The following is a 15,805-nucleotide window of genomic DNA, read 5'->3' on the forward strand; positions in this document are numbered from 1 at the left end:
AAATACAAGTGGAGCTCATAAATATTCCAGATTTTACTAGATGTTACTAGACCAGTGACTCAGCCACTTAACTCCCACAGATAGGAAGCTTAGAGACGAACACCGCCGAGCTTTAAAACTGATGTGTCTGTTTGTACAGTTCAGTCGAAACCATTAAATCACCTGAAAGTCCAAAATAAAAGCTCCTGTTGAACCTGAAACCTCATTTCTATCTGAAGCTGCTTCATAGAGAAACTATTTCTGTATGAGTTTCCTTTTTAAAATAAAAAAACCTTGTTTCCCATCATGCTTTGCTGCAACAGAGCTTCAAATAATGATTGTATTCATTTTAAAAATATCTACTAAATATTTTCTCAATTACTGTTTTCATTATGTAATATAAATTATGCTATAAAATGTCAAAAATGTATTCAAGTGTCATTTTTTGTCCAACCAACAGTCTAAAATCCAAAAATATTCAGTTAACACACAATCAATAAACTGGGGCTTGGTAATGTTTTGCAATTTTGTGAAAAAATGTTTTTAATTTCTCAGTTATGAAAATACTAGCAGATCAATTACATGTTAATTGACAATGACAAATAGATTAATTAACTAAAAAATTTAAATAATTATTTTTTAAATAAACAACTATTAATATGTATACTAGATTTAATAGGTTTGGTCTCATAAGGTGCTAAATACTATACTATAATATTCAATGATCAGTAACACAGAATGTGTGATTTATACACTTCATAAAATCACATTATTCACAATATGTGGAGTACATGTGGCTGTAAAGTTCATTGTTTACTTAATTTTATTTTATTGTAAGAAAAATTTCTTGAGTTCGATTTGAGTCACAGGACGTCAAATATTTCACATAAATACAAAAATACAAAACAACATTTAACCGAACAAAAAAAACAAAAAAAAAACCACTACAAACACTACAAATTACATCAGACATAACAAAAAGTGGATGCAACAAATTAATAATTCCATATACACCAGATGTTTGTTTACAATAACTTCCGGGTGGAAAACCCTGCATCACGTACATAAAATGAAGGGCTGCTGAGCAAACACTGTCTCAACTGATTAGTTTTTCGAAGCCTAAAAAAAGCTCACCTAAAAGATATATGCTATATTAAGAATATTTTCACAGCTTTACCATACTCCACTGACAAAAACAGTAATTGTACTTTGCCAAACTGTATTTGCTGGTCTATTGCTGCCTCAGTTAGGTAGTGTGAAAGGGTAAAGCAGTGAAAATATTCCAAATATAGGCTACACTTGAATGGATATGGATTTTTTTGGGGTAGCTTAATATGTTTTGCAGCGACCCCCATCCACAGCAGCACATAACATAGCTTCCGTGGCTGCAAATTTAGTTTATCAGAGATGCTAGCAAAACAACACAGTGCAGAGGACAAGCACAGCATAAGTGTCAGAGAAGTAAGACCTCAGTGTTTGACTATATATCTATAAATGTTATAGCTGTGGCTTTAGATGACAGCAGAAACAAACAGGTTTGCTGATTTCACATATCTCTCCGACTGCCATTTGTCTACCTGGAAGTAACTGTTGTTGTCGACGCAACATCACAATGCTGGGCCCAGGTACACTGAGGCTACTCAGAACCCATACTCTGATTTAATAGGTTGGCAGACTGAGGTGAAAAAGAGTTGCACAACCTAATCAGTCTTGCCTATGTGATGGCAAAGGCTGATATTGTTCAAATAACAAAGAGATCAGACGTAATATTACTTGCCGGAGTCAATAATATTTTAGTAATCGCAGTTTGGAAATGTGACTCAAGCATTTGACTCACAATCTTTGAGCAGATCTGTAGCAGTCTAGCTTTAAGACGAACAGAGAGACAAATGAACCATGCACTGATTCCATACTGCATAACACTCTTAATTATATATTGGAAAAGCAATAATAGGATTTGTTTATTTGCTCCCCATGACCTCAGTCTCCTGAGAAAGTAAATGCATTGTTGTATCTGCTACAAATAAAATCTATATGTGCACTCCAGGATAAAGCAGCGTCCACACAAATGCCCAAATATTGATACGGGGAAAATTGTTCAATCTGTGTGTAATGGACATTAACTGATGGAGGATATGAGTTCACTGGAAGACCGATAATTATTTCTTGTGTCTTCTTTGGATTAATAATAAGTGAATTCATCTAATGCAACTCCAGTGGTCTGTCCATACAACACTGATGAATACTAGGGTCATCTTCACTGCCTAACATGATCTTGCTCTAAGAGGTAAAAACACAATCAAATCAAATCAACTTTATTTATATGGCACTTTTCATACGACAGTTTTACAAAGTGCCTCACAGAGACCTCGTATAATTCAGTGGAGATAATCATGATGACCATTTTGTGTTACATCAACTCATACACAGATACATCTTGTTCTCCCTCTGTTTAAATCCAGGCTATTACATCAGAATAAAAAAATAACCTGCACTAAAAAGGAAACAGCTCTGCATGAACAAAAGCCAACTCTTGTGCACAAGTATTCTGAGTGCCATTAAGTCACCATCTCTGCACGAGCAAGAAACCACCCTCACGAACATGAGTTCTCCCGGGACAATCACTGTCAGCTCTCGGCTGCGAGCAACTCTGATCTACACGAGCAAAAGTGACCTCTGCGTGAGCAAACACCAACTCTGGTCTGCTCACAGATCTGACAGGAAGGCCCATTAGTCTGGTCAGTGCACTGTGCTGTACATTAGACTCAGTCATTTATTTATTTGTTCCTCTGTCTCGGCATTGATTAATAAATATACAGCAGACAACTCTCCTTAAGTACAGACTGAGTGGGGCGACTATAGCAATGCATTTTAAGATATATATGCTTGAATAAAAGTTGATGTGATCAATTTACTGTTGATGTAGGACAGCACAGCCATTAGGAACAAAAGTTTTAATGTCCAACTTTTAACAATCAAGGTTTCTGCACATTTTAAGTATAAATATATCAAATTTTAAGATCTTTTTTATACCTCTATAAGAAAAGAAAATAATACTATGACTGCAGCAAAAGAAATCGACAGACTAAACTCGAGTATACAACATTATTGAGTTTTGTTGAATGTGAACAACTTAAGTATTTAGTGCAGGTTAGCTCACATAACTGCCTCCTCATTAACAGTATGGCAGTAGACCCAGTCGGATGGAAAGCAATGTCCCCAAATTCCTTGTATGAAATAACATGGCAACTAATATTCTTTAGCCAATAAAAACGGGTCCAGGCCTATATAGCTGTAGCAGTGAGCATAAAAAGTGTTCACATCTTAAAAATACTCCACTACAAACAGTGGTCCTGCATTCCAGACCTCATTTAAGTAAAAGCATGTAAAAATTATCATTGAAATTACTGTAAGAACTGAAAATAAAAGTACTCGATATGCAGTAAAATGCTCAGTCAGTCAGTCAGTGTTTCACTGTTACAACAATCCTGTTTGGACACAGGAAAAAAAGTAAGAACTCTATAATAAGCTTTTATTCCCATTGTGCAGTATTGCAAGTCAACTACAGACTGTAGTCTTAACTTCGGTTGTAACTGTGCTGTTTTTTTAACTATGGTATCAATTCTTTATAACATGTGACGACTCCATTTTGCAGAAGATTTTATTAATCTTCTGCAGTGAGTACTTATAAGTAAATTCAATAACCAGTAGGATGCCCAAAGTTGACCAAAATTTAGGTAAAACTATTAGATAAGTGGTGAAAAGGTTAAAAGTAATGACTTAGCTTAAAGTAATAGATAATTGGCTGAAATGTCCAGCTTCTGTCCTTAAATTAAAACAAGACCTACAAATGCAAACCAAAGCAATTTAAACACTGACTACATTTACATGCACAATATATTATTCCAAAAAAGACAATATTCCTGTAAAGCTGCTTATATGGCTAATGAAAATGAGTATCCTACTAATACTCCTGTTTATATGCAGCTGTGCATACTCTGCTTAATGTGCCAATACATGTTAGCTATCACATCAAAATATGGAGAAGTGGAACAGCTGTAGTTCCTTGTGCTGTTTTGCTTCTTTGCATCATGACAGGATGGCAGACTTGCCAAACCATGCGAGCACAGCCCTCCTCTTTAATTCCTTCAACCACCTTCTTGAAAAGGTCGGCGTTGCAATATTTATGCCTATCAAGAAACCTGTTAATATCCAAGTCTTTCTCCTTCAGACCAGAAATGTGGGCTTTTCTTTTGGACATGCATCTTTACAACTGCCGTGCAAACTGTTGGGGAGTTGCTTGTATATAACATATCTATGACAATGCACAATGCTGACCGTAAACAGACAAGAGGCTGTGTGTTGCAAACTGCAGTAAAAACCACAGTTGAGACACATATTCAGAATGTGCTGCATACATGTAAAAAAAGAAAAGGTCCTAAAATTCAAATAACATCAGCATATCCCACGTCATCTGAAAATGATAAATTCAGAAGGCAGCCTAATTCAGAAAATCCACGCAGAATATGCTGTTTACATGACTGCTATTAAATTCTGAATATTATCATGTCAGGAATATAAGTGTGCATTTAAATGTAGTCACTGACATGACTTATGGTACCAATGAACAGCTGTGAGAGTGCATCAGACAAAAAAGGCTGAAGCCCACCGCTCTACAGTGTGTGATATAGGAAATAAATTGAATAAATCACAGACAATTCAGCTCACCTTTATTGGTGCATGCGATCCACTGTAAAGGTGTGACATCATAGTTGTGCTGACCCACAGAAAAGGTGAAAACTCGAACCTTCAGAGGAATAAAGAGAGGAAAATAAATAAAAAGTCTTCAAAGGGATAAAGACACCACAGTGCATCCTTTCCCAAATGCTGGCTGTAACTGAACTGTGTTTGTTATGATCAAAAGAAACCAACCGTTTTGTTGGGCCAGTTGTATTGCATGAAGACATCCTGAGCTCTGTCCTCTCCTCCATCAGTAAACAGCATGATTATTTTATTGCAGTTGGCCCGGGGAACATTTGTCTTCTGAAAAATGCATTTCAAAGGGAGACGAATGAGGGTGAGCAGTCGGGTTGGTCAATACAGTAAAACAGTGTGTCGAGACATTTGTATTGACTTAATGCCCAGTCGAAGTAAATCAATATGTGACTTACATTTAACAGCTGGTTGAAGGCAAAATGAAATCCAGACTTGTAGTCGGTGGTGCCTTTCGCCTGCATCTGCTGCACTGCATCCTTGAAGATCTTTTTGTTGCGCACGTTAGCCTGGACGAGATGTTTGAAGCAGGGAACCACGGCTTCTGCCTTCTCGTTAAACTGGAACGCAGCAGAGGACACAGTCTGGGCTTAAATATGTAAAGACTGAAGTTTAGGAAACAAGTGAAACAAAGTCACAGACAGATAGATGTGATTGCAGCAGATACTGACCCTCGCCACATTGACGTAGTCATCATCAGACAAGGTGTCCAGCATTTCCATCACTGACGCTTTGATGAGTTTCAGGGTGAGGCCACTGACACTGCCGCTCCTGAGGAAACACACATGTCCCAATTACATGCTCAGATAAATACATGGCGACAGAGGCAAACACACACAAAAAGATCATTTTACATAAAGGCCTGCAAAATTATGCAGCATGTTTCAGTTTAGCAGAGTACGTGACGAAACTGAAGGTGCACAATATATGAGCCCAGCTGCAGTTGATATGGATAACATGCTGCTAAATAGGGGCACAAAATTTGTGCAAAATTACAATACACTAGACAAGTGGTTCCCAACTGGTCCAGCCACAGGGTTCAGATTTCTCCTTAGTCATTAGTTCAAGGTCCACACAGTTTAATACATTCAGTGCCATGCTTGTGTTTGGCCATGCCATCAAGCTAGACTGCTGTCTCTGTCAAGTAACTGTCTGTTAGTCACTCACTCTACTGTGCAAAACAGCACTTCAAAATTAAAGCTCTGTGCCAGAAATTCACTGTGCTAAAAACAAAGTGTGTTTTTTTTTTTATAAAGTTCACACGTTCATGAGTCACTTATGATCCATTCAGAATGGACCCACAACCCACTGCGACCCACCAGTTGGGAACCATTGCCCTAGAAGACTTTGAAAAGACTTTTAAAAGACTTAAGTCTGACACCCTCTCACATCTGGTGACCAATCACTGCTCTCCATTCCACGCACCCTGCTAAAAACCAGAGGTGATCGAGCATTTTCAGTCATTGGCCCTAAATTGACCACTCCATCGATACCTTTAAAACAAAGCCCTTTTGCCTTTTAATAATCATTACGATGACATGCTCGACCATGACCACACTCTGTTTTTTTAGTTGACTGTATTATATTTTGTTGTCTGTGCAATGCTGCTTTTGTCTTATGATTTTATCAAGGTAATGTCTGCTTTTATTAATTTACTTATATTATCTTATTTATTTACTTATTGATCATGCCTCTGTTTTTATCTGATCTCTCTCTGTGCTCTATTAACCTGACTTGGCACATCTAAAGACAGTGTGAGTTTTTTGTCACACATTATAAGATTTTGCAGACTGGTGATCTTGCAGGGTCACTGGTTTCAAACCTATAACTCGATTCTGTAACAATTTACTTGAAGGTATCTACATAAGGGTGACATGATGACACTGTCATAACTATGACATGACACTGTCATAAACATTATATACATGTCATAAACGTTTATGACTGCTCTCATTAAGTGTCATTCAGTTTTTGTAATAACAAGTTGGCATTGTTTGGGTTGATTATGACAAGTTGAGATTGTTTGAGTTGTCTTGATTATGGCAAGTTGACATTAATTAAAGTGACATTACAAGAAGTTGTCTTTGTCATGACAAGTTGACATTAGATTTGTTTGGTATGTCCTTATAATGACAACTTGACATTAACCAGGATGACATTACCAGAAGATGTCTTTGTCATAACAACTTGACATTAACAAGAAATGCACCTCTTTTTGTGTTTATGACAAGTTGACATAATGATTGATACAAAGACATCTTCTGGTAATGTGATCCTGGCTAATGTCAAGTTGTCATAATGACATCCCAAACAAATTTAATGTCAACTTGTCATGACAAAGACAACTTCTGTATCTGTAATGTCATCTTGGCTAATGTCAAGTTGTTATAATCAAGACAACCCAAACAATGTCAACAAAAACCGAATGACACTTAATGACAGCAGGCATAAACGTTTATGACATGTACATAATGTTTATGACAAGTTTATGACAGTGTCATGTTATAGTTATGACAGTGTCATGTCACCCTTATGTAGATACCTTTAAGTAAAGTGTTACCCTAGATGGAAATTATTTCCTATCCTGCCCCTGGTGAAAAATATTAAGCCCTCACTTTGACAAATATTAACAATTCTTTACATGTCCGCAAAAAGCACATCATTCCTGAAACACAAGATAAAAAGGCCTTGTATGTCGACAGTATTCTTGTTAAATAGGCATCAACATAATCTACAAACTGTATTATAAACTTTACATTATGGATTTTTTCGCCTCAACTTGTCACCAGCTTCTGTTGCTTAGCTGCACTATTTTAGTAGAAGAAGGCCGTGGGAATGAGAGGAAAACTGTTTCACAGATTAAAATTTCTCGTCTTGTTCACTCAACAGCTCCATCAATTTGTCGTCCTTTTCCAAAGTATGAGAAAACCTAGACTTGTTCTTGCACCTCCTGCAGTCCCCTCCATGTTTACTACGTGAGGTAATATTTGCACAACAAAAAGATCATTGGTTGAACAGTAAAATCCCCTCAGAATGATGCAGAAAGTCCAATAGGTGTATAATTAACAGTTTCAGTGCACGCTCTGTCCTCTGAGCATGTGACCAAAGTCTTCAGCAGTGCTGAAAACTCGGCACGTACTTCCTCCAGATGTTCGATCACAGACATAATTTCTCCTGCTGCAGTAATCAATCAGCATTGATAAATCCTTGTTAGCAGCTATTTGTTTGTATTTCCATCTGCCATACTTTGCAGTCCGCTGAGGAACACAACAATGTACAGTTTGTTTTCTCCCAAACTCAATATTCAGCTGTGCTGCTAAAACTGAAAGCAAAGAAAAAACCCTAATGCAACCCCAGTGAAAATATGGACAAACACCATTTAGTACACATACACTGATGTCCTTAAATACTGTCTGAATGAATAAACATAGATTCAGCAGTATTTCTTTACAATGTGTGAAAATTAATGCAATGAAATTAAATTAATAAAACACATCATATGGGGTTAGATATTTTCCTTTGTTCATGTATGTTATTTTATGCTTTGTTTGGTGACCTTGGGTGTTTTGAAAGGCGTCTTTTTAAATAAAATGTATTAATATTATTATTATCATTACTCATTTGTACTTGAATACAGTGACCATCTTCATGTACATGGGATGAACCACGTTTATTAAAGGTCATTTCTGAGGGCTACGCTAAAATTTTCCTCATTCAGCCCAGTAATAGGATTAACCTTGCAAAGAGTGCCAATGAACCACTATTACCACCACAATGAATAGCAGCCATCATGGGGACAGAACAGAGGCTACAACAGGCTGCTGCACTCGACCTCAGAATTTAATTTGACCACACTCAGCAAACACACTCTACTATCTGATCTAGCACAGAAACAAAATGCAACACTTGGTCTGATTAAGTTTAAGCTTAAAGCAACAGTTCGACAATTTTGGGAAATATATGTATATTTAGAGTGAGAAAACTGAATTATCTTCTAGTACTTAAACATTTTTGTTGATTAACGACTGACAGATGACCATCACTGCGGACATTTATCCTTTCAAGATGGTGGCGCTGCCCCAGAATGCTCCATGATTCCCATTCCCTATCAAGCCCCAAGAAGCAGTGCCGGGCTTTACAGGCGATTTTACATTTGGGCCAAAAGTGGAAATACACCATCCTTTACGTAATGCCATGGGGCCCAAAAAGACTCCATTTGGTAGACTTACATTGTGAAAGAGACGTCTGTAAATCAGTGGATACATTTTTTGAACGGTCAGACAACAGTTCCAAAGTCCAGAAGAGCAGCGCAATTAAATCATTTTTTCTGCCATTCACATTAGCGGAGCACTAAACCAGAAGTTAGCCGCACTCGGTTCTAAGTCTCCTGCGTGCATGCTCCAGTGGTGTAGTGGCAGTTGATGAGGTGGTTGTGCTACTAAGTAGATGGGTAGGTTGCTGAGGAGGAAGTGGGTATCATAGACTGTAAAAATAATGGACGTAGCCATCTAAACGTCATCCATTGGTTTGTTGACTGCTGTTTTGAGGCTCCGAGGTTTGGCATTTTGGCCCTTGCCATTTTGGATTTTTGCAACCAGACATGCAAATATTTGGACAAGAGGGTGGAGCTGTGAAGGAGCGAGGGGTGGATCAGATTGAAGTAGCCAGAGGACCCTACGCACACCCACCTACACTGGCAACCTGACTGAAGGCTGCACCCGGCTTTGCTTAGCTTCCATAATTCAAGGTAAACGTTAGAGATGAGTATTAAAGTATTCTTAGTGATTTTAGGTAATTGCATACATGTCCACATTTGGCAAATATTGGTGGGTATACTGTAAAAACTCACAAAAAGAGGTGTGTATACCCTGCGTATACCCACGACTACACCACTGGGCCCCACGGTGTGGAAGATCTGGATAATTTCATGCTGCGCAAACCCAGGTGCTGCTGAACAACTTTCATAGGAATGAATGGGGGCCTGCCTCCAATGCTGTATCCAGATCTCTATTCATCCATGTTCCCTATATCAGTGGTAACCATTGTATGAGCAGCGGTGGCGATGAGCTCGCCAGTGGGATACACACATGCACTAACATGCACATGTAGACAAACCAGTTTACCACAACAAACCACAGAGAAGCTCAGATCACTCCAACACCAAGTGTGACTTCTCTGCCCAGGATGCAATTACTTCACTATATCTTCACATAGAAAATAGTTGTTAGGTGATATATTACTGCTCTGAATGTTGCCTGCAGAATCTTTAAATAGTAAAGCTCCTGTCTCATTAAATTGTTTGCTCTGCTGTTTCTCCTGTTTAACACTAAAAAACAACATCTTGTACAAACCACTTAGATTTTGTCCTTGTGTCTGAATCATCTCTATCTTGACCTTTAAGCTGTTACACACGAGCAGCAGTATGAGCTGCACTCTCAGCTGGTTTTGCTGCAGAGTCAGTGCCAGGTGCACTGTTTCTCTGTGACAACACAACTTTCTTTTACTCTATCATTGTTCTCTAGCTTTGCTGGCCTATTGGGCCAGAAGCACAAAGAAGCTGTTCTCTTATGTGCAATAACACCATAAATGCTCTCTACACTTCACTTGTGAGTGAGAAAGAGGTGCAAGGGAGGCTGAGGAAAACTTCACAGATGGATCTTAACACCACTTAATTATTTTAAACTGTGGAGAAAGTGAGTTTTGTATGTTGAAATAAATTCACAGGTACATAAGCAATAGTAAAGGCGATACTCTTTTGCCAGTATATCTGTGATACATTCACAAACAAACGAAAACAAATGTTAATAATAACTTACACATCAACAAGTATGACCATATCTTTGGGCGATGAGGCTCCCTGGATGTACCTGTAACAAAGCAAACAAGAGGATTCAATACGTCAGCCCTGAAAATCTACAGCACCTGTGATAGGCTGACATGAAACGATGTTTAAAGCAGCACACTGTACCAGGGTCTCCTCCTGACATCATACAAGTCGATTTTATCGGGGGCTTTCCAAGGTGTGGCTGAAAAAAACACACATAAAACACCACTGAAAATTCACCCTTCATATCTAACCTAAGTTAGGAAGCGCAGCACAAGGATGGTTGATCAAATCTACCTGGGTAGTAGCGAGTGACACCCGTTGCACTCCCGAACGCTTGCCACAGCAGTGACGGATCCTCCTGACTGTTCTCCATGAACACTTTCTCCAGTGCCTGCGTCCAGTTCAACTCATTCAGAATGACTGGAGCTGAGGGGAGAGGAGTTAAACTTCTTAGATATGCTCCTTTAAATATGTAAAATAAGTACATCACACATATAGGGCATCTTTTCATGCAGCTGAGTAATGAATAGAATCATCAGAACTTCACTTGCCTCCTTTATAAATATCTGTGGGGATCTGCACAGCTGTGTAGGAATAGTTGACATTGTTTTTGAAGTTCGGATCATAAACAAACTCCAGCTTGATGTGCGAAGGGTTTTCCACCTCTCCTTCTCCATCCATGGAATACTATGAGAACATCAGAGAGTACACGTCACATACACCTTCATCTTTTCATCAGCACAAACATAACGACACCTTTACCTCTACTCCAAATTAAAGTTGCCAGTTGTTTTATAGTCTGTTTAATTCAATGAGACACTTACAACACATCAAATAATCTCCGTCTGTCGAGTAGCCACAGTAAATATAAACAAATCAAACAAATCTGTTCACTCACATAATCCAGCTCCGCCTTGGAGTCATAATATGCCATGTCCAGCTCCTGGGAGGAAACAGATGCATATATGAGGAGGCTGCACTGTTGGCAACCGTGAAACAACATGAGGACTAGTAGTCATACAGTATGTACAGGTCAGGTCAACCTCTAGACGACACATGGAGGCTATTTCATTAGGATTAAGACTAAAGATTGTTTTGATTAATCATAATTAATGTTCACAAACAACTAATCATGTCAATCCCCAAACTGTACTTTTGGTATTTGTACTTAAATTTATCTGTCTCTCAAGTCTTTTGTTAGCCTCAAATATGGACATAATACACGCTGTTTAAGGATAACCCAGGCTGTTTATAAAAATAAAAAATAAAAAAAATTACTAAACAACAAAAACATTTGATGTGAATAGTTGCAGTCAAAATCCATGATGGATTAAAGGTGTCAAATGTAGCAGGTTATTACAGAGAAGTGAAAGTTTTTTGACTGACTACAGGCACACAACAGCATCATAACCTGTAAGTAACAGACCACCATTTACAATAATGATAATGAGCTCATTACAGCCTCTTCCCCGATTTCTGCCACTTAGATAAGCTGCAGTTTAACATGCACATGGGAGAAGTTTGCCTGAAGGGTTTTCATCCAGGATTCCTTTCTGGCAGAAAACCCTTCAGGCAAACTTCTCCAAACAGCAATTTACATATTTGTCTGTCCAGACTCATATTTGTATTGACAACTATGAGGGAATTTCATATAAGGTATTACATGGATGCTTCACACCCACCTTCCCTCCAGCAGCAAAGCAGATCTATACAATCAGCACAGTTTCAAGGTGAGCACCCAAGACTAGTGTCACCATTTCGGTATCTGACTAAATGTTTGCCCCTCTGTGTTATGACTTCGAATAACGGCCATAAAAGTGTTTTACAGAATATTATTGTGTCACAGTGAAGTTGACCTTTGATTTGATTGATTTGATGTCATCCTACTAAACATTTTTGTCAAATTATGTCATGGTTTGTGTATGAATTCTTGAGTTATGGCCAAAAACCATCATCATTGAGTCCAAGTAGACATTTGTGCCAAATTTTAAGAAATTCCCTCAAGGTGTTTCTGAGATATTGTACAAGACAAGATATTATAGAGTGAAAACTAAATATTTCTGCGCAGTTTTTTTCTCACAACACACACCAAAACGCTTGTGTTACAGACAACATTAATCAGAGATGTTGGTCAGTAAATTACACTAACATTTTGTTATTTCGTACAAGAAAAAGAATTAAAAATGCTTCTATGTTAATGTAGTTAAAGGTCTAGAGCAGTGGTTCCCAACTGGTCCAGCCACGGGGTCCAGATTTCTCCTTAATCACTAGATCAAGGTTCACACAGTTTAATATATCGAGCGTAATGCTTGCATTTGGCCATGTCGTCGAGCTAGTTTGTCTCTGTAAAGTAGCTGTCCATTTACTTACTCTAAAGCAGGAAATGGCACTTCAAAATAAAAGCTATGCGCCAGGAATTCACTGCACTACAAATTTGAAATGTTTGCGAGTCACTTGCGGTCCATTCAGAATGGGCACACAACCCACTTTTGGACCGTGACCCACCAGTTGGGAACCACTAATGTAGAGTGTAGGATTTAGTGGCATCTAGCGGTAAGGTTGCAGAACTGAAACTTCTCCTGTGTGCCAAGTGTGACAATGCAATTGGTCCTGTCCAGAGCCAGTGTTTAATTTGTCCGTTCTGGGCTACTGTAGAAACAACATGGCAGACTACATGGAAGAGGACCTGCTCCGTATGTAGATATAAATGGCTCATTTTCGAAAACAGAATCCTTTTTTTCAAGTGATAATACTCTAATGAAAACAAAGTTCTAAATATTATATTTCATTTCTGCCGATAGATGCCCTTAAATCCTACACACTGGACCTTTAACTTGAATAAATAACTTCATTTAAAAAAGCTGCAAACTCTCAAACACTTCTCTCACAGCCTCTGCCTCTCACAGAGGCACTAAAAGCCTCAAATCCTTGCATTTGTTAGGCTATATCTACCAAATGTTTGCTATTGTTTTCTGCAGAGTTCTGTCACATTATGAATCAGTAGACAGGCTGTAAGGCTTGGATGGAGCAGCGCCATCTGTTAGTCTTAGTTTCTGAAGCGACATAACATACTTCAGAGTAAGCACGACATCGATTCGGAGGCTGCTATGCTCCTATTTTGGCCTGTTCTGATTCCAAAATCTTATCTCCACAGAGTTCCTTACCCTATATTACATTTCAAGTAAGTATGACAAGTTTGTCTTCTTGCTGTTAGTGTTACGGATCTCCCGCCCTCAGAGGAGTACAGCTCTGAACACATCCAGCCGTTACCAGCCGGTATTCTTTATCAGCCAGTCCAGAGAAGTGACACGGCTCATCCTCCTTGTTAACTTCTCCTGAGAGATCTGCCACTTTACATCTGAGCCCGTCAGCAGGGCTTCAGTCCTCCAGCAAATGTTTCACCTGTCTTGTATAGGATAAAAATGTCATGAATGATACTATAAGAAATGTTTAGGGTGGGAATTGACTCAAAAAATGATACTGGATTGAAGAAAGCCAGCACAATATTTCGGCTCTGACTCCAGTGGACGGTGCCAAAAAACTGACTCCTGTCCTTTGCCCACTGAGCTGCAAATGAAAAACAACTGACAGTTTAGCTAACTGGTCTTGATGAGGATCACCATCTGAGTATGCAGCTGTTTTTTTTTTTTTTTTTATTCAAGTAAACTGCATTAACTCACTACAGTCTTCTTCCTGCACAAAAGTAAGTGAAACTCACTGACCAACATCACTGGTTGAATCTTTTTTCGTAAAACAATTCTATCTTTGTATTCTGAGACAAGAATTGCAAAGAAATGTTCAGTTTTTAGTCTCTTGTCTAAGATTTTGGAATCAGCTTTCCATCATTATACTGTACACATACTCTTAATATAAGAGTGTAGTGACTCATGGTTAAAATTAGGGCAATCTAAAGCAATAGTTTGACATTTTCGGGAAATGCACATTGTCACCTTCTTGCTGAAAGCTAGACGAGAATATCTATACAGCTACAGCTATGACATAGTTATCTTAGTTTAGCATAAGCACCAGCCTGACTCTGCACAAAAGTAACAAATAGACAGTGGTTTAATGGTGGGTTACGTGCGGCACTATTTCCAGCCAGGTGCAGCAACTTTCTGGAGATATGACACGTTAAGGCAAAAACTTATAGTGTGGATGTGGCATCATGTGGGCTTCATACATATGGATGGGTTAATACAGTTTCAGAAATAATCTCCGTCCATACTAACATGCCTGGAAATGCATATCACATGACCATTCACATACACTTGCTGGTGTAAACAGGAAGCAAGTTGTCTACTCTGTAGTTGGTTGCTTGTTTATGAAGAATACTACAGAGATGGCAAAAAATACGACCTGAGATTTCTTTGCTTGCACCAACAAAGAGGTGTAACCGTTACTAAAGTAACGCATGGGTATAAGGCAGACAAGGAAGGAAACAGATTGGCAGTCATTAGAACGCAAATATGGTCACACATCAGAGCAGTACCGGGAGTGTTATTCATTTCTGGAGGAAGCCACAGCTACCCAAGAGGGATGAAAACACAAAAGATATGTAGGCCTAGCTTTAATGTTTTGGCTTGACACATTGTGACTGATGAAAACCAATCAGGAAGCAAACATGGGTGTCTGCGTAACGCTTCTGAAAGTCTTCGTTTTCGCCTGTCTCGACTAAACCGCAACCCCAAAGTTTTCAAAATAAAACAGGGTCAGCAGTGTTGCCAAAGGTCTCTGGTTTTAGGGGTTTAAAACACTGGAGTAATGTGGACGCTAGGTATTAAAGTAGCAATATGCATTTTAAAACGAAAACGTGGATGTAGCCTTAGAGGTGCTGGTAGGCAGATTTTGTTACCTTGGAACAGAGCCAGACTAATGGTTTCCGGGTCTTTATGCTAAGCTACGCCAACCAGCTGTTGTTGCATCACATTTCATGGACAGGCATGAGAGTGCTAATCTTCTCATCTAACTATCAGAAAGAACAAAAGTGAGCATTTCCCAGTATGTTAAATTATTCTCATGTTAGATACATATTTCACAGCCAGAAAAAATACAATTCATTTGTGGTTGCTTTTTACATCATATAATATCTACTGGATATGAATCGTATCCAGCAGATACTGGAAAACTCAGTGGAAGGCAGGAAATCAATCTAAAAGCCGACGGCAGTCTTAGGAAACTGTCTGACAGTGTGGTTAAGTTCTCACCGTTTTCAGTGAATGGGCTAAA

General features: G+C 38.6%; 1 protein-coding gene across 1 annotated transcript in view; it reads right to left on the reverse strand.

Moving 5' to 3' along the window:
• The window catches only part of LOC117257156 (voltage-dependent calcium channel subunit alpha-2/delta-2-like), a 69,853-nt gene that overhangs the window by 19,003 nt on the left and 35,045 nt on the right, over positions 1-15,805 (reverse strand). The window contains exons 5-13 of the mRNA XM_033627099.2: positions 11,478-11,522; positions 11,131-11,266; positions 10,874-11,005; positions 10,721-10,778; positions 10,569-10,619; positions 5,424-5,523; positions 5,151-5,312; positions 4,912-5,022; positions 4,708-4,786 (exon numbers count right to left, since the gene is read on the reverse strand). Coding sequence (XP_033482990.1) covers positions 4,708-4,786; positions 4,912-5,022; positions 5,151-5,312; positions 5,424-5,523; positions 10,569-10,619; positions 10,721-10,778; positions 10,874-11,005; positions 11,131-11,266; positions 11,478-11,522 — 874 coding nt within the window. The remainder of the gene's footprint in view (positions 1-4,707; positions 4,787-4,911; positions 5,023-5,150; positions 5,313-5,423; positions 5,524-10,568; positions 10,620-10,720; positions 10,779-10,873; positions 11,006-11,130; positions 11,267-11,477; positions 11,523-15,805) is intronic.

Source organism: Epinephelus lanceolatus, chromosome 1 (genome assembly GCF_041903045.1).
Source record: "Epinephelus lanceolatus isolate andai-2023 chromosome 1, ASM4190304v1, whole genome shotgun sequence".
Classification (NCBI taxonomy): Eukaryota; Metazoa; Chordata; class Actinopteri; order Perciformes; family Serranidae; genus Epinephelus; species Epinephelus lanceolatus.